Here is a 20,241-nt window from a genome sequence, read left to right on the forward strand (position 1 = left end):
TCCTAAGAATTACCTTTCTTTTTTCTCTTTTGATACAGGGTATCACTCTGTCACCCAGGCTGGAGTGCAGTGGTGCCATCTTGGCTCACTGCAACCTCTGCCTCCTGGGCTTAAGCGATTCTCCCACCTTAGCCTCCCAAGTAGCTGGGACTATAGGCATGCGCCACCAGGCCTGGCTAATTTTTGTAAGTTTTGTAGAGACAGGGTTTCACCATGTCGCCCAGGCTGGTCTCAAACCTCTGGGCTCAAGTTATCTGCCTTCCTTGGCTTCCCAAAATGCTGGGATTACAGGTGTGAGCCACTACGGCCGGCCAGAATTACCTTTCTGATATTCAAACTCAAGTATAAAACTGTTATTTTATTATACACTCAATCAGACCATGGCTGACTCATTAGAGAAAATACCAACATCCACATCCATGAAAACACATAAAGATGCTTACTCTTCCCGTTTTACTTCACTCCCAGGAATGATCTTGACATAAGATTTTGGAAACCATCCTCTTCCTCCATGTACCTCCCCAAACCACCAATTTTCTTGCTGCTCCAAGACAGTAATGATGTCATGTTTTGAGAAGTTCAAGTGGTTATCTTTCTTTGCAGTCCAGGAACAAAGGGCCTGTGCTTTTAGGTTTTCTACTACTTGTCCCTGTGAATACAAAACCACCAAACTTTTTAAAAAGGCAGTGGTAACCATGATTTCTGTTTCTGTGTATATAACATACTTACTGTTCAAACAGCAGACCAGTTTGGTGTGGTGGTGACTTAAGATAACTTTAGTCTATTAACTGACTTTAAATTATACATGACAGACAACTATGTGACTAGCCTTCTGTTAAGACAGACTGAAAACCCACCATTCAAAGAAACTTCATCACATCACTGGTAGAGAAGGTAAATAATGGGTACTCAAGAAATGTATTCATACATCCATGAAATATACATCATGGAACAAATAGAAAAGAAGTGTTACTGTAAATCTTTTTTCTCCTCCAGCTTGCAATGTAATTCCGTTTACTCCACTAGGGAAGGAAATTGGCATGCTTGGCTCCCACTGTTTCTCAGATTTTCTCTTAACTTCCTCTATTCTATTCATTCTTCTTTCTTTCCCTCCTCTCTCAAAGGAAGGAGTGTTTTGTTCTTTTAATAAGGCTAAACTCTTATTCTCCAAGTCTTCTATTACACCCTTTTATTTTCTAAAAATAGTTTATAACATTAAGTCCTTCTCTTCAATCTACTTCTCTACTTGCTTCTACTTCTGAATTCCTTAAATAACAGTCTTAAACTTGTTTTCCAATTTCACTCCTCAATCCCTTCTAATTTAGATTCAGCACTCATCACACTACTGAACCTCTTCCAGACAGGTTTATTAATAATAACATCAAAGCCAAAAGCTTCTTCCAAACACTTATTCCTCTTGATCTCTAAACAGCTAACATCAATCCTTGTCGTTCCTGAAGCTGACTCTCTGGTGATTGATGGCTCCTCTTTTGTCCAACACTTTTCCCTTACTCTTTCACAGGACTTCCCTGAATACTCTTAATTACGTCTATAGCTTCTCAAACCTACATTTTCAGTGTAATTTTATCTCCTGAGCTCCAGACTTGTATATCAAACTGCCTACTGGGTGTTTCTACAAAGCTGTCCCTAATACACATACCTTAAACTTAGCATGGCTGAAACATAATCATTTTTAGAACCTACCAAACCCATTCCTCCTGCACTGTCTACCAAAGACAAGGATACTACTAACCTTTTGGTTGCTCAAGCTAAAGCCTCTGAAGAATTATCTTTAACTCCTATTTCTTCCTCACTCTCTAAATTCAATGGATTATCTATTTTATATCAATTCCTAATAATCTTCTAAATCTATCTCCTCTTTCCTATATCTTAATTACCACAGCACTTGTTCAAACCATCATATCTTGTTATTTAGCTATTGTAATATCCTTCCTTAATTGGTTGTTTTCTTCTGCTAATCCAGCCTCTATGTTAGTGCCAGAATTATCTTTCCAAAACACACAACAACTCCACTCTTAAAAATCTTCAGGGACTTTCCACTGCCAAGTTGCCTAGCACAGTATTAAATGTTTCCCAAATAAACCTCAACCTCTCTCTCCAACTTCGTTTAACCCTTTCTCCATGAATCCTGTACTCTAGTCATATTATTCACAATTTTTGTTTCCTGCAAGTATCTTGTGTTAACATGCCTTGGTGACTTCCCCCAAATTGTCCTTTCATGGGAATAACTTTCCTTCTCTGTTTGGTGAAATCTTATCTTTGAAGACCCTACTCAAATACCTTGCCCTTTGTGAAGGCTGCTCCAATTCTCACCAATTGAGTAAGATGCTCTCTTCTCTGCATACCCCCTAAAGACCTTGTAGATATCTTTAATACAGCATTTCTCATGCTTTACAGCTATTTATGTCTGTCACGTTCATTAGATTATCATCCACTTAATGGCGAGTTTGAGTTTCTGCTTTCTAAAAATTTTTTTTAGAGATAGGGGCTCACTCTATTGCCCAGGCTGGAGTACAGTGATATGATCATAATTCACTGCGCCTCAAACTCCTGGGCTGAAGTGATCCTCCCATCTCAACCTCCCAAGTAGCTAGGACTACAGGTACATGCCACTACGCCTGGCTAATTTTTAAATTTTTTGTAGAGATGGGGTCTTGCTATATTGCCCAGGCTGATCTCAAACTCCTGGCCTCAAGCAATCCTCCCATCTTGGACTCCCAAAGAGCTGGGATTATAGGCACTGAGTCACTGTGCCTGGTGTCAATGTCAGGTAGTTTTTGACTTATTTTTTCCTTAAATTTCTAGCACATAATAAAATGCCTGGAACCTATGCCATGGTATGTTTTGAGAGAAGGTGAAATCTGGAGGACTTTATTCTGATGAAGTCTGCAATTTTAAAAAATAATGTTAATATTACCCTATTGCTGTGGTTATATCTAAATCAGAGGTTAAACATATGTTAAAAAGTTCTGATGTTCCCAAATAACTTAAAAAAAAAAAAACAAAAACCTCAAGCCCAAGTCTCTTATCTTCTTCTTATAATAACTACAAATCAAGAACAATATATCATGAAATTTGTAAAAATAACATTTTGAGCTTAGACACCTTAGCTGCGGCCGGGCGCGGTGGCTCAAGCCTGTAATCCCAGCACTTTGGGAGGCCGAGACGGGCGGATCACAAGGTCAGGAGATCGAGACCATCCTGGCTAACCCGGTGAAACCCCATCTCTACTAAAAAATACAAAAAACTAGCCGGGCGAGGTGGCGGGCGTCTGTAGTCCCAGCTACTCAGGAGGTTGAGGCAGGAGAATGGCGTAAACCCGGGAGGCGGAGCTTGCAGTGAGCTGAGATCCAGCCACTGCACTCCAGCCTGGGCGACAGAGCAAGACTCCATCTCAAAAAAAAAAAAAAAAAAAAAAAAAAAAGAAACCTTAGCTGCTAGCAACTTGATATTATGGAAAATAATTGTTGGAAAACCTAGGCCGGGCAGTGGCTCACACCTGTAATCCCAGCACCTTGGGAGGCCAAAGCGGGTGGGTCACCTGAGGTTCAGGAGTTCTAGACCAGCCTGGCTAACATGGTGAAACCTCGTCTCTACTAAAAATACAAAAATTAGCTGGGCATGGTGGCAGGCGCCTGTAGTCCCAGCTACTCGGGAAGCTGAGGTAGGAGAATCGCTTGAACCCAGGAGGCGGAAGTTGCAGTGAGCCGAGATTGTGCCACTGCACTCAAGCATGGGTGACAGAGCAAAACTCCGTCCCAAAAAAAAAAAAAAAAATTGTTGAGAAACCTCTAAGTAATAGTCATTTCTTCAACTTCACATCACATGTGAATGAGAAAGAAATTGAATGCTACAAACTGGCTAAATGAGTGAATGGTCCCTTTGTACATAATTTTCATTTTATTTTATATGAATCAGGAGCAAATTCAAAGAATAAAGCCCACAAAAATAACAGACAACATACCTGTCCATGAATAGGTGACACAGATCCAGGGGACACAGTTCGAGTGAAGGCTGATTTTTTCTGCCATGATGTATTTACAGTTAGGTTTGAAAAAGATACATTTTGATAATCAGTCACTGATGCTGGCTGATTTGAAGAAAGTGGTCTGCAAATATAACACTTTGATATAAGTATACTTAATTGTTTAGAACTTAATGAAGTACTACCAATTTATCAACTTGTGTATTATACACGCTGTGCTTACACACAATTTGTGGGAAAAGAAATAATTCATTAACAAACTACTGACCCATGTTTTCACTTACTAAATTTCAGTATTAAATCTGGAACAAAAAGTACTCTTGAAGAGTACAACCCAGATTACACTGTGATGAAGCAGTAGGCTGACACCACTATCTATCAGGTATTTACACATTTGCAGAACTATATAAACTTTACTGTTAGCTAAAAACTTACTCAGAGGAAGTTGAGGTAGCAGATAAAGAAACTGTAGGAGGAAGTAAGGCCTTCTTTGGAGATACAGCTTTTTCATTTTCACTTGATGGCATTTTTTCTACATAATTGCATGGAAACCAGCCAAAATTTCCTTGAAAACTACCGTAAAGCCAACCAGGTTCTCCTATGGTTTTTTCATCAACCTATGGAAATAAAAAGAAGGATTAACAGTGCTTAGAAATTCACACATTTACAATGGAAAGAGACGAAGACTATTGTATTCTCATTTTCAGAATTAAGCCCATCTAACCAAATAGTTAAGGCATTTTCTACAAATTAACAGGCTACTATTTCTAGTGATTGGCAAGTTGTCTTTCTAAATTTTAATTTTATCCAAGCTACATGAAAATATTTTACAAAGACAAGTAGCATTATATATGGCTAATGAAGGAAAATAATCCTCTATCTCATGGCTCCTTATGCCCTGATTTTCACTCCTAACCTGCCATTCTTCCTTGCTTCTCCTATATCACCATTTATATTTCTGAATAACATATTTATACTGCTATTTCTTGAATTTTTTCAATTTTAGACATTATCTATTAGCTTTTGGCTATGGGAAATGAAGACTGACTTCTCTTTCATTGCAGCCTCTTACTCTACCAATACTGTTACATCTTAATCTTTATTTAAATTATATTTAATGTTTATAATATTATGACTATGTTTAAATCACATCTGAGTCATGCAGCATGCTGCTGATTAAATTTCCTTTTTCGTAAACTTTTTATTTTCCTATAATCGTTACTTTTTTTGTTTTTGGCTTAGTTTTTTCTGTTCCTGTTACATAGGTCTTTTGAACTCTCTAACAGAACAATAAGATCTTCTCTGAATACTATTTTCCAACTGGTAAACACGTCAGGTGATTTATCAGTTTCATTTCTTCTCCCAGACATTTTCATCCTACAGTGTGACATCCTCCATCCTCACAGTGTTTCTCCCTCTGCTTCTTGGTCCTTGTTCCTTAAACACTGAGGACAGCCTCAAGTTTCATCACTGGCTTTCTTTCCTCATTCTATACCCTTCCTGAATAGGCCCACTTACTCCCATAGTTTGATCAGTCCTCTGTGCAATAATGAATCCAAAAGCTATGATCTCAGTGCTACTTCTTCCTGAAGCAACATGCCTATACTTTCAACTACTTGCAAGGTATCTTCAAGCGGATGCCCTACGGAAACTTCCAAGTCAAGTTTAAAACTAAACCTTTCTCCTCCATCTCCCTTCCTTCTCCTAAATTCCTCTATTATTCACACCACCAAAAATTTAGTCATTCTAAATAAAAAATCTTTGGCTCTTATCTCTTTTACACTTCCACATCCAAACTACTGAGTTTGTCATTAAAGACTCTTCTAATTTGTCAACCCACCCTCACTGCCCTACTTCAGGCTTTTTTTCATTTCGCACTTAAGATTATTATGATTTTTACTCATCCTTCAAGATTCTAATTTCCCCCAACCCAAGCCAGAGTTATCTCATATATAACTGTCATAATTAGCATTATATACATTATATATACATAGTTACACTTAATTATGTAGCTAATACCTAAGCATATGTACTTACTACAGATAATTATTTACATATAAATAATGACTTATTTACATCTCTCTCTTCCATTAGTCTATGAGCTTTTTTATTGATCCCCACTGTCTAGCATAGTAGAAATCACTTAACTCACTGAATAAATGAATATGGCAGCTGTGTCTCTGTTCTCCAATTCATTTTCTATACCTTTCTAAAACACAGACTCGACAGTGTCATATCTATTAAAATCATGTTGAATCCATTCAGATTTTTAAAAACTGCTTTTTGAGATATCATTAATATAAATTTCATGTTTAAGGTGCTAAATTTGATGTTTTGACATATGTATATAACTGTGAAAAATCACCACAATCAAGACAGCAAACATTTCCATCACTCCCAAAAGTTTCCTCTTGTTCCATTGTAATTCCTCCAGCTTGCCCCTCCCCATGACCTTCCCCGCCATCTCTATGTAAACACTGGCCTGTTTTCTGTCCTATATATTAGTTTACATTTTCTAAAATTGTATATAAATAAAATCATATTATATGTACCCTTTTTGTCTGCCTTTTTCCACTCAAGGCATCCATACAGTATGAACAGTTTGTTCTTTTTTATTGCTAAGTAATATTATATCATATGAATATACCACAAGTTGTTTATCCTTTCAAATGCTGGTAGACAATTATTTTTTTTTTAGTTTTTGGCTATTACAAATAAAGCTGCTATGAACATTTGTCTTCATATGGACATATTTTTTCAATTCTCTTTTGTAAATACCTAACAGTGGAATGGCTGAGTCACATGGTAGGTACATGTTTTAATTTTTTTTTTTTAACAATGGCTTATGGAGATACAATTCACATTCCATATAATCCTTCCATTTACAGTACACAATTAAATGGATTTTAGAATATTCAAAGAGTTACAGAATCATTACCACAATAAATTACAGAACTGTTTTCCTCAAAAAGAAACACTAGGCTGGGCGCAGTGGCTCACGCCTATAATCCCAGCACTTTGGGAGGCCAAGGCGGGTGGATCACCTGAGGTCGGGAGTTTGAGACCAGCCTGACCCAAGTGGAAAAACCCTGTCTCTACTAAAAATACAAAATTAGCCAGGCACGGTGGCGCATGCCTGTAGTCCCAGCTACTCGGGAGGCGAAGGCAGGAGAATTGCTTGAACCAAGAGGTTTCAGTGAGCTGAGACCACACCATTGCACTCCAGCCTGGGCAACAAGAGCGAAACTGTGTCTCAAAAAAAAAAAAAAGAACACTATTTCTTAGATTCTTTGTCATATCTAAGAAACTAAAAAACTCTGAGTAACCCAAAGTTGTAAAGATTTTCTGTTTTCTTCTAGAAATTCTACAGTTATAGGTTCACATTTTACATTTCATATTTTATCTATTTTGAGTTAATCTGTGTATATGTTGCAAGGAATAAATTGAAATTCATTTTTTTGCATATGAATATCCATTGCTCCAATACCATTTGCTGAAAAGTCTGTCCTTTCTCCACTGAGTTGCTTTTGCACCTCTGTCAAAAATCAGTTGTTTATACATACATACACACACACACACACACACACACACACACACGTAGCATGAATCTATTTACCTACTGTGTTCCATTGATCTGTTTTCCTGTCTAGATGTAATATCACAACTGTTTTGACTGCTGTAACTTTTATAATAAGCCTTAAATTCAGGTACTAAAAGATCTCCAACTTTGTTCCTTTTCAAAGTTGTTGTTGTTGTTGTAGAGATGAGGTCTTGCTTTGTTGCCCAGGTTGATCTCAAACTCCTGGCCTCACATAATCCTCCCATTTTGGTCTCCCAAGTGTTGGGGTTACAGGTGTGGATCACAGCAACTGGCTGCCTGTTAAAAGTTCTGATTAAAATTGCTTTGAGTCTGTGTAAGAATTGAGAAGAACTGACTTATCTTTTTCTAAAAAATTTGTTTACACAGGACTTAAGAGAATAATTGACTTCTTATCAATACTGAATCTTCCAATCCATGAACCCTATATATCTCTCCATTTATTTAGGACTTCAATTTTTCTCAATAAAACTTCGTAATTTTCAATAAACAGGTCTTGCAAATCTTTTATCAGTTTTATCTGTATTTCATATTTTTATGCAATTGTAAATGTTATTTTAAATTTCAATTTCTGAATAGTCATCATTTCTATACAGAACTACAACTGATTTTGATTGATCTTGTATTCTGCAACCTTGCTAAACTCATTTAAATACTTCTAGTAGCTTAATAGATTCTATGAGACTTTTTACATAGATTATCATGTCTTCTGCAAATCAATACAGTCTGTCTTCTCTTTTTCCAATCTTGATGCCTTTTACTCTATGGTAAGCCATTTCAGACCCATTAGGATTTTTCTCTTAGCAGATGTTGTCTCCCTAGTTTAAAGCTCTTAAAAAGTTCAAACTTCTTAGTGTAGAATTTGAATACTCTGAAATTGCAGTTTCTTTGTCAGGTTTCAACTTACCTTTCTAGCTTCGTCTCCGACCATTTGTTCGATATTCTAGGCAAATAGTTATATGACATTCTTTAAAAACATCTGGTACATGCAAGCCTCAATGTTTTTATTTAAGGTATTCCCACCTACCCAGAATATTACACGGTTTAGAGGAAATACTACAGACTTGAGAGTTAAAAGAACCACATTTCGGTCTTAGCCATGCCACCTGGTTATCCTTCGTTAAGATAATGAATGCGATCTAGAGTGCTTTGTCATCCACAAATTTGGGGGGAAATGCCTGCGCTGCTCTCCTTGCAGAATTAAATTAAGTATATTTATGAAAGCGCTTTGGAAACTGTAAAGCACTAAGCAAACATAAGGCATAACCCTTTAAGGCCTTCATCCTATTCTTGGGAAAAATCTTCCCCAATTCTATTTGGTTGTTTTTCCTTCATTCTCTGGGTTCCCACAGTACTTTATTCATATCAATTAGTACTGAAATTTATCATGTTATATTTTGTATAGTAATATACATTTCTGTCTTTTCCTAGACTGTGGTCTCCTTATTCGTTTTTGTATGTCACCAGAGGCATATGGTTACAAACTCAACAAATGTTAACTTGAATGGACTATTCTAAATTTGATTAACAACAGACTTAAAGCTTAATTAATAATAAATGGATTATTAGGGAAATTTCATTTGTGTTTATGGTAAATCTCATTTTAATGTTTTATGTCTGGCTATTTATTACATCATGAATGAAATATTTAGAAAATTCCTAAACCAGAGCTATTCTGGTTAAACTACATGGCGTCACAGTAATGTAACTACCATAAAATGGTGTTCTAAAATAGTTAGAACGAAAGAAAACACTTATGAAATATTATCCTGTAAATCTAGTTTAGACTAGTTTCAAACAGCTAAGCCAGCCAGGCATGGCGGTTCATGCCTATAATCACAGCACTTTGGGAAGTCAAGGTAAGACGGTTGCTTGAGGCCAGGAGTTTGAGACAAGCCTAGGCAACACAGTGAGACTCCATCTCTACTAAAAAAAAAAAAAAAAAAATTAGCCAGGTGTGGTGGTGTGTGCCTGTAGTCTCCACTACTCAAGAGGTTGAGGTGGGAGGATGGCGTGAACTCGGGTGGTCAAGGCTGTAGTTAGCTGTGATCGTGCCACTGCACTCCAGCCTTGGTAACAGATTGAGACCCAGTCTCAAAAATAAACAAATAATAAAATAAAATAGCTAAGCCAGAGCAACATAAATGAAGACAAGAATACAATAAACCCTGAGGAATTGTACAAACGAAAGTATTTCAATGCTGCAAAATGCTCAGCATTGTACCTGATTTAAATGTATGGTCTTGGACATGGATGAAGCTGAAAACCATAATTCCCAGCAAACTAACAGGATTACAGGTGTGCACCTGTGCCTGGCCAAAAACTTTTAAAAGTATTAATTTCTATAACACCTTTTCCTAGTGTTTTCAACCTAATCAAGAAGAAAAATCTCATTCATTTCTTTTGTAGTTAGGCCAAGTTGTTTTAGTAAGAGGCCAATTTTAATCTATTTCATATCTGTCATTCATAGTTGTAATTAATTTTTAGTTGTCAATTTACTTTCTGAGTTAAACAGACCATTTTACATAAATTCTCACAGGCCTAGCAAAACTGCTTATTACTTCTTCTTAACTACTTATTAATTAATGCTAGTAAAATAGTATTAACAGATTAGAAGGCTAGAAAAACATTTCAGCTTGTTATCGAAAATGTGGCCAAGACTGAGTGGAATTTCTAATCCTTTTCACGTTCAGTGAAACCACCGGTAACACCCTCATCCATTAAGTTGATCAGAGCTTGCCTCCTATCTTACCAGGAATTTGGAAGCCCTTGGACCTGATTTCATCTTCTACTTTAGCAAAATTTACTTATAATCCCTTACACCCTTTCCTCCTGCCCTCTAATCACAAAGGAAAAGGTATTTAGTCCTTCTACCACTCTCTTCCAGGGCTCCAGATTCAAGCCTTCTAGTCTTTTCAAGAATCTTCCTCATCTCCATCTATTAGTCAGAACAGGGAGGTTTGACAGGGAACATGAAGTGCCTTCCTGATGCTGTACATTCTACACACTGATCTGAGGGGGGCTTCACAGATATATAGATGTGTACACATTCTTTGAGCTGTATAGTTATGGTTGTACACTTTGCTGTATGTAAATTATACTTTAATTAGAAAAAACAATCTCTATCAGTTATTTACTCTCTTTCCATTATCATTAACCTGTTTCCTCTCTGCAGATCCTTTCTACCATTAAACTTGCTCAAGCTTCAACCAACTTAAAAAAAAAAAAACTTCTCTCAATCCACATTTCTCATTATTTACTACCTTCTCTCCTTCTCCCTTTCAAAGACAAGCTCATTCAAAGAGTTTCACATATTCACTGTCTCCTCTTCCTCTCTTTCAAATTATTCCAACTCATTGAAATCTGGCTTCTTGCTCTACTAGTCCACTTAACTGATACTGCTGTCCTCAAGGTTAACAATACCCATGCTATTGCTAATCTAACATTTTTTTTTAGTCCTTGTTTTATTTCACTTGCAGATCACTCCTCTCAAAGTTCCCTAACATTAAACTCTCCTGTTTTTTTTTTTTTTTTTCCTACCTCTAGTCACTCCTTTTAAGGCTCCACTTCCTCTAATAATTCCTTCAGTGTTCCATGTTTCTCAGGAATTGCATCCTCAATCCTCTTCTCTCTCACGTTACTACTCCCCTGGATAAGCTCCACTACTCTCATGTCTTCCATCACCATCACATGACACTGGCGACATCCAGATTTACATCCTCAGCCCAGACCGCTGCCTGACATCTCTCTAGGTACCTCTGGAGATCCAACTACTACTGCCTGGACATCTGAAACTCATATAGAACTGAACTCATAATTCTACTTACATTTTCCCCCTCTGATTTTTCCTTAGTAAATGACACCATCATCAACCAATTTGTTCAAATCAGGCAACTCATGACTGATAGTAGTAATTCATGACTAATTCTTTATGTTAATGATTCAGCAGAGTACACAAGCACCCAAGACACACAGCTAACTTTATGTTCCTATTGTCACTGCCACCAGAATGGCTCTTTGACCGTGGAAGGGGTCTGTGCTAAAGCTGGTAGCAGTCTACAACCTTTCCCTTTACCTTCCTTCCTCTACTGCTTTAGGTTGTCATGCTTTTTCATTAGACTACAAGCTTGTTAAGAGCAGAGATAGTGTCTTATTCACTAAATCCCTAGTCTAACATAGCCCTCAAAAAGTATTTGTTGAATAAAAAATATAACCAAAAATATAAGCAAACTGTTGATCAAACACGCCCAGAGATAGGTTGTATCTCTTCATCCACAGACATTATCTCATCATCACCAACAAGGAGACGAGGAATGGTAGGGGCAGCAGCAGACAGTGGACTTGGGGTGGTTGCAGAACAAACCTCTTCCCCTGCTCAAGCACAGCTCCAGTACTACTAATAATGGCAATGGCAAGAGCAGGAATGTGTGTTTGGGATTTACCTTGGGTGCTAGAGTTTTGGTAAATTTTTTTCCCTAGTATCATTAAACATTTGCCACCTAACTGAGAAATTATACTAACTGGTGACGGTGCAGGGGAGCGAGGGAAACAGGCACTGGCTAGATACTCTGTTTAATATTACTTTAACAGGAAGAAAACAGAAGCAGAGACTAAAATCCAAGTTTGTGTGCTTCTAAAGCCTGTACTCTTTCCATTATATCATATTGGCTCTATCAAACACTATTCCCAGGATCTTCTCTTACTCATCTATTTGATATGGATTGTGATAATACGATAAAGACTTCTGTTCCAAGGAACAAATTGCCTGTATCCAGTTAGGGCTGTGGAATCTAACTCCTTCAATTCTTTTAACAGTTGCTGTATGGCATAGTAGAAACAACGCTGTTTTTGGAAATAAAAAAAACACATACCTGCATCCCATTCTGGCACTGCAATGCGGACAGTTACAACTTGTGTGAGTTTAAGCTTCCTTGGCTAGAACCTGGTAGTAATAGTAACTGTCCAATGCAGCTCTGAAGTATGTTGTAAAGGCCAAATGAGGTAATGTTTAAGAAATATTTTACAAAGGTAAATATATGAAAGTAATAGTCAACATTACTACAGAAACTAATATATTACAATGTATTCAGGTTATTCAAGATTAAAAAAAAAAAAAAGACTTCATTTCCTACCTGAATTATATCCCCAGAATTAAAACTCATCTCATCATGGTTCCTTGCTTCAAAGGGGTATAATGCTCTATAATTCACCAAAACACTAGCTGTCTCACCTAAAGAGAAGACAATTGTCATTATTTGCTACTTACATGTATACATATCTTTGCTATGACTCAATAAAGAGCTCCTAAAATCTAAAAGAAAAAATTGAGTACCAAAGAGTACACCAAAGTGTACTCTTGATACAAGACTAGTCTTGTACCTTGACTAGTCATCTAATAAAAAAGCAAACAAGGATGCTCATCTTAAGTAAGGTGGGAGGCAGCAAAACAAAGAGATGACTTGCAGGGTGAAGCACATACATGGGTAGAAAGGAAAGTGCAGGAGTGGGGGCCAGGCTGAGGTATACAAAGTGGAAGGAGACCAAGCAAAGAGAGCTTGGTTTGATCTGTGGAGGTCTGAATATAACAGGGAAGAAAAGGACAAAAAGCGGGGGGTCTGAAAAGAGAAGATTAGCAAGTTAACAGGGATGGCTGAAGAAAAATCTATAGATCTATCAGAATGGTTCTAAAAGGAAAATAGTAGAAGAGTACACAAACTGAATTTGATAAGAATAAAATTTTTTACTTTGTTCATCTTTAGAATAAATGCTTTAACTTATAAAATTTCAACACACTGTATCATTAATAATGATTCAAAGGGTTTATGTATCTAAAAGAGATACAATAATACTAAAAGTATTGTAGAAATGGACTGAGGTGTATCAAAATTTTACTGTTGTTTCATTAAAATAAATAGCTTATAGTGGTTGAATAAAATATTTAAAACTGTTTTACTTCAATTATGAAAACCATGTCAGTCTTTTCACAATCAGTAGTAACTCTTCTTTTCTACTGCTGTGTTAAGATTTCAGTCTGTTTTAATAAGCCTACATACATTTTATCCAAGTTTAATTTATAAAAAGGTTTTTTCTGACTCTACAATTAGTATCTTTCTCATTTTCTTCCCTTGTTTTGTCTCCTATCAGGTCATTTTTTTCTTGTTGCTTTTGTTCTACTGTCTCGAAGTATTCTTATCCTTACGTTGTTTCTCCTCAGCTTTCAAAGTATCCTTATCCTTACGTTGTTTCTCCTCAGCTTTCCGTTCCTCTTCTTGAATTTTTTCTTGTGTTTTTTCTTCCTGGAGTCGCTTTTGTTTTTCTTCTTCCTCCCTTCTAAGATTTTCTTTCCATAAGTTTTCTTTTCCTTGCTTTGCTTTCCTTTACATAAAAGAAAAAAAGTTTGCATAATGTCCTAGAAATTTTTTACACAAAATAAAAACATCCTATAAGATCCGGTTCCTGTCAAGGTGAAGAACTGGCAATGAAGTATTAGTACAGGGGTGGGGAGAAACTGCTCAGATCAGAGGTGAAAGGGAAACAAATCAATCAATCAAAAAAAGCTTTGGAAGCTTTGGATTGATTAGTGGATGCACTGGGGTGTATGACTGACAACTTTCCACACCCTAAAATTCCCTCCTGTTAACCAACCTCCAAACTCAAGAAAAAAAGAAAAAGGTTGAAATGGAACCATTCAGCAAATAAATCTAAAAATTATATCTAAGTTTCCTTCCTTTCTCTCCAGATACTTGACAAGAACTGCCTTCCAGCTGTTATTCCCACTGTCCTATTTAATCTTTGTTTCAGGGGTTTAGTCATTGTTGCTGTGGAAATAGGAAATGCTTCTAGAAAAATAACCTACTTTTTTTTTTTTTTTTAAGAGAGAGGGTCTTACTGTATGGCCCAGGCTAGAGTACAGTGGTTCAATCATAGGTCACTGCAGCCTGATCTCCTGGGCTCAAGTGATCCTCCTGCCTCAGCCTCCAAAGTAGGCAGCACTACAGGCAAATGCCACTATACCCAGCCAACTTTTTGATTTCTTTTTGTAGAGTCAGGGTCTTGCTTTGTTGCCCAGTCTGGTCTGGAACTCCTGGCCTCAAGTAATCTTCCCTCCTTGGCCTCCAAAGTGCTGAGATTACTGGCATGAACCACTGCGCCTGGTCTACTTTTTATATTGTTACTTCAAAAAGCCTTTTTTGTTTGCTTAAATAGAGCATTTCTCCTCTCTAGGTCCACATGCTTTGGTAAACATTTCAATGATATCTAACACAGCTACAGTTTGGTTTCCAGCCAGTCAAGGTGATCTATGATCAATTATTTTAGTAATAGAACTCATGCATCTTACAAGGTGATGGGTGCTGATGAGTTGATGGGTGCAGCACACCAATATGGCACAAGTACACATATGTAACAAACCTGCACGTTTGTACACATGTACCCTAGAACTTAAACAAAACAAAAAAAAAGAACTCATGCATCTTATAGTTCTCCCTTGCATGTATTTTCACAACCTTACTCAGAGCGGCTACCACTAAATTTAGCACCTTCTCCAAGTCTCAGCACTATCAGGGCAGTGAAATTATAGCCGGATACATTCCTGAGATTTGTCAGCATATATACCCTACCAAAGTGGGAACACTGGCATAATTCCACATCTCTATTCCTTAATTCCTGAAGGAATCTGGAAATTCTGGATAATTCAAAATATTGTAGGCTCTTAGTCATCAATGTTTTCTCCTTATCCCCCAACTGTTTCAGACTTCATACTGCTGGTTCAGTAGCCCGTTTACTAGATTCCTTCCAACGCTTTCCAAACCTCCTTCATCCTCTATCATGTTATAGAATGCTTCCTCTGGCAACTTTCTTAACTGACTTCCGGTTCTCCTGTGAGGAAAATGCTTCTCTTGCAGTCCTCACTTAATTTCAACTAATATCCCCTTTCTCAGTTCCTCTGTAACTTTCCAGGACATTTTTACAAGCCTAGTAATTAATACCCAGTTAGCTTTCATTTGAATTTTTATAGCATTATAAATATCACTATCAGAGTACTTAGCACATATTTAGCACAACAACAACAACAAAAAAAACCAGAGGGCTCATTAAATTAAGCATTTCTATATATTTTTTAAGCTCTTCATTCTTTCCATCAACTCCTCCTGCCAGGTTATCATGGCCACATAAATATGAGACTAGGACAACCTGGATAAGGCTCCTTGCTTAATTTAAGGAAAGGATGCCAGGCCCCTCTACTCTAGGCTTACTGAGGGGTGGTACTTGGCTGAGCTCACCCTGCAGGAAACCAGGCCAGAATTCTGGCAAACTTTATGTAAGAGTTAGTAGTTGAGAAACTGGTCCAGTGCCACAGGATGCCTCAGAAGCTGGGCAAAGGGCAAAGAGGCCACATCTACAATGTGAAAGCCTATTACCAATACCTTGGGGGAAAGAAGGGAAATATACCTGGGCAAATGGCCAATCAAACCAAGATGTGGTACCAAGACACAGCTTCAGACTGAGTAGGTCCTACATGTAATTCTGCTCTCTTTGATTTATCTTCTCTACTACCTATGTGCAAGGATGATTAATGAAATAAAATGCATATAACTAGTATAATCTTTTGGCCTGAAAGGAATTGTGAACATGACGAAGGATTAGGGTAACTGCACATGTCAATAGAAAGTCTGAAAAAGGATTACCTGTGTAACCATTGCACAGCTCCCTTATGTAATTAAGCGGCACAAGTTAAGCAGTAAGTAAGAACTACTTCGTTTGAACTTTACTTTCTCTACTTCTATATTATTCTATTATCTCATTAGGAGGCCACAAAAATAGGGGTCTAGATCACCAGGCACAGTGGTTCATGTCTATAATCCCAGCACTTCAGAAGGCCAAGACAGGCAGATCGCTTGAGCCCAGGAGTTTGAGACCGGCCTGGGCAACATAGTGAGGCCTCATCTCTATTAAAATTGAAAATAAATTAGCAGGGAGTGGTGGTGCATGCCTATATTCCCAGCTACTCAGGGGTGGCTTAGGCGGGAGGATTGCTTGAGCCCAGGAGGTCGAGGCTGCAGTGATCCCTGATCATGCCACTGCAATCCGGCCTGGGTGACAGAACAAGGACCCTGTCTCAAAATAAATAAACGGGGGTCTAGGAGTAAACAATATTATAGTTATTTGTTTAACTGTCTGAATCCCCTATTAGAATTATGAGAAACCCAGGGGCAAGGAGTAATCCAAAGTCCACCAGCATCACAGCCAACAAAAACCACTCAAAAAAATGTGTTGGAGGTGGCTACTTTGAAACTCATTAAGAATAGAGGCCTGATAAATGTTGATGTGTCTTTCTTGCCTCCCTAGTAACTATAAGCTTTTTCACAGAAATTACTCATCTACTCTTTACCAAGGCAAAGAAATACTGGTTCATCCATATTTGTTAACTAATTATACCACTTTCTGACACTAGAGAACTTGGAAGAAAAAAGAAAGAGAGGAATATATTAGAAAAATAATCTTAATGGCAGAAAAATATCATGCAAAGTTTCTAAATGAATAATTCTAGGCTTCAGATACCACAAATGTCTTATTTGTCCTTACTATAAATGGAGGCAATTAATATATCTCACCGATAAAAAGAGAAATGCATCAATGTGGTATTCTACATTCAGTATTACTATATACAATTAAGTATTCTGCTTTTATGATCTTTCAGGAAACTAACAGATTTACCAAGGAAAGATGGAATTAATGAGTGTTTACTATGTGCAACAAATTATACTTAGCTCTTTAGCTATATTATTTTATTTTTTAACTTAAGAGACAAGGTCTTGCTGTGTTGCCCAGGCTGGCCTTGAACTCCTGGGCTCAAGTGATTATCCTGCCTCAGCCTTCCAAGTAGCTTGGGACTACAGGCATGTGTCACCATGCCCAGTTCCAGCTACATTATTTAATACAATTACCTACGAGATATGCATTATTGTCTCTTTTTTCAGATGGAGTAACTGAGGTTTAGAAAGATAAAATAACTTAACCAAGGTCACCCAGGTAGTAAGTGGTAGAGCAAGAATTCTAACACAGGTTTGACTCCAAAGTCTGTTATTTTTCACTAGTGGAAAATAAAATCAGTTACTGCAAACTTGATCCCTAAAAGGAATGAACTTATGAGATCTAGAATCTGATTAGGATAATCCATTTATTTTCCTTAAATTTTCATAAACTAAAGATATGAGCAACAAAATTACAATTCTAAGGCAATCTAGCACAATAAACAAATCAGCTATATTACCTTGCAGCCTCATCTTCTAGTTTCTTTTTCTGTATTAGTTCTAATCTTTTTCTTTCAATTTCCTTCAACTTGTCACGTTTGATCTTATAAAGTTGTTCAAGGGCTAACTGCTGTGTGTTGCAGGTTTCTCTCAGTTCCTAAGGAGAAAAAGAAAATAAGTCAAGATGTGAATGATTTAAATATGCTTGTCATATGTATTCACGTGGCATTTGCATTAAAAGATAAAAATCCTAAAGCAAGTTGAACTACATTTAAAAGATTTAAAGTTTTAAAAAATATCTAGATGATTAAAAAAAATCTTAAGTATCTAAATCATATAGCCCCTGAGATAAACACATTAAAATAGTGTACTTTTCCATCAATTCATTTCTATGGAACACAGAATCTTTCACAAGCCAGTGCTTTGATTTGGTACCTAATTTTCAATTAAAAAAAGCAATCCATTAAAAATATGGGGGAATAATTTGCTTGTTATAACATCTGAAGAGAAATTTTGTTCAGCCATGTTTCTGACATATATAGTTCAACCAAATTATTTTTATCCATTATGATCTTGAACTAAACACAGAATTATTAAATAATATAGTTCAAAACTAAAAATGGAAAAGATGTCTACCTAAAATCATGACTACAATGAACCAAAATAATGAAAAGTATTCCAAACAGGAGTTGAAATAAACAACTGCTTATTGAGCATCTAGTTGTATGCTAAGTGCTATAAAGCATTCCAAGGGGATCCAATACAAGGCTGACTCCCAAGTCTACAGACTTTGCCTTTAAAGAGTTCACAATCTCAGTGTAGTGGCAAGTGTCAACATGCAGGGCAGAGGTAAGTTCCTTAGTAGAAACTTGTGATTATCTGTTCAGCATTTTCTTTTCCTCTTCTTCAACAGCACCCTGCCTTCCTCTGGGAAACTGGTCTTTCCACCTTCCTCCCAACATCTTATGTGGTTTTAAAAGGTCTGCCAAACTCAGAGCTCCTCCCATTCCCACTAGGCGCAATTGTTTATTCCTGACCTAAACAATCACAACGCCTTACTTCCCTGCTCAGAAATGATTGGTCCAAAGGACATAAGCATAATCCAAGCTGGCCCAGAATATTTTCCTGGGATTCACATATGTTGAAGTGGGGAGAAAGAAACCTTTCTTCAGCTTATTAAACTGGGATAAAGTAAACTGGAGCTGCCACACAACCAAATAAGACCTGAGGATAGGAATAAAATCAACTCAGAAAAAAGAGAAGGAAAGATTAGAGACTGAGGCGGAGAGAAAGGGTATTATAGAAGCTGAATGTTCAATATCATGGCTCGGAGACCTAGGAACTGCCCCTGTCCAGCAGCCCCTCCTTGGATTCAGTTACTGGTCCTAGGATGCTTCTAATAATCACTCATTAGCTTAACTATTTTGAACTACATTTCTTTCATTTGGAATCCAGAGAATCCTGAACTAGAGAGTAGAAAAAGGAGGTTGGAGGAAAGAAGTGGGGGCAGGCGGACTTAAGAGTAACCAAAAGAAACTTCACGGCAAAGGTGAGAGCTGGACAGTATTTGGGTAGAATGTTTTGGTAAAAAGTTTTTTTGGTATCGACCTATACACAATAACACAACTCTAAACTCCATTTCTTTTCAGAGATAACTATTTTTTAAGTGAACCTTTTACTTGACTTAAATGGCAGATTTGATCTGAGTACAGCATGCTGTCCAGAGACTATGTCCAACATGTCTGAGCAAAACATATACGACTTAAGCCAATAATAACGCAAACACTGCTTTTATAGCAAATTTTCCACAGCTCTCAGCTTCTAGGGTTTTATTTGTTGTACCTTTCTCTAAATTCTATTGAAAAGCAGAAGAATATAGTGGTTACAACATATGGAGAAGCAAGGTGGTTTAGTGATGAGGAACATAGATCTGGAATAAGACTAACAAGGCTTGACTCAGGCTCTGTATACCAGCTGTATAACCTTAGGAAAGTTATTTTATAGTTTCCTCATCACCAAAATGAGGTTAATTATAGTGCAAGGGTGTCCAATCTTTTAGCTTCCCTGGGCCACATGTAAAGAGGAAAAATTGTCTTGTGCCACATGTAAAATACACTAACAACAGCTGATGAGCTAAAACTAAATACATAAATAAATAAAATTGCAAAAAAAAATCTCACAAAGTTTTAAGAAAGTTTACAAATTTGTGTAGGGCTGCATTCAAAGCCGTCCTGGGCCGCATGTGCAGGTTGGGGAAGCTTGTTATGATACATGCCTCACAGAGTTGTTGTGAGGATAAAATGAGTTATCTCCATTTTACTAAGTATTCCCTTACTAATCCCATTCCCTCCAGTGTCAGAGTTAATGAGCTTCCTCGTGCCATT

At 37.2% G+C, this 20,241-nt stretch overlaps 1 protein-coding gene and 1 non-coding gene across 14 annotated transcripts in view; both read right to left on the reverse strand.

Annotated features, from left to right (window-relative positions):
• The window catches only part of ITSN2 (intersectin 2), a 154,756-nt gene that overhangs the window by 52,658 nt on the left and 81,857 nt on the right, over nt 1-20,241 (reverse strand). For 9 of the 13 annotated variants that reach the window (XM_031654972.1, XM_031654977.1, XM_021924637.2 and 6 more), the window contains 6 exons: nt 17,878-18,014; nt 13,804-13,979; nt 12,737-12,834; nt 4,442-4,623; nt 3,986-4,130; nt 444-649 (listed from right to left, as the gene is read on the reverse strand). In XM_031654972.1, coding sequence (XP_031510832.1) covers nt 444-649; nt 3,986-4,130; nt 4,442-4,623; nt 12,737-12,834; nt 13,804-13,979; nt 17,878-18,014 — 944 coding nt within the window. The remainder of the gene's footprint in view (nt 1-443; nt 650-3,985; nt 4,131-4,441; nt 4,624-12,736; nt 12,835-13,803; nt 13,980-17,877; nt 18,015-20,241) is intronic. The other 4 variants (XM_009183776.4, XM_021924639.2, XM_021924642.2 and 1 more) reach the window with 1 other exon arrangement.
• On the reverse strand, nt 15,778-15,905 carry LOC116270436. Its single transcript, XR_004178471.1, has one exon.

This window comes from Papio anubis, chromosome 14 (assembly GCF_008728515.1).
Source record: "Papio anubis isolate 15944 chromosome 14, Panubis1.0, whole genome shotgun sequence".
NCBI lineage: Eukaryota > Metazoa > Chordata > Mammalia > Primates > Cercopithecidae > Papio > Papio anubis.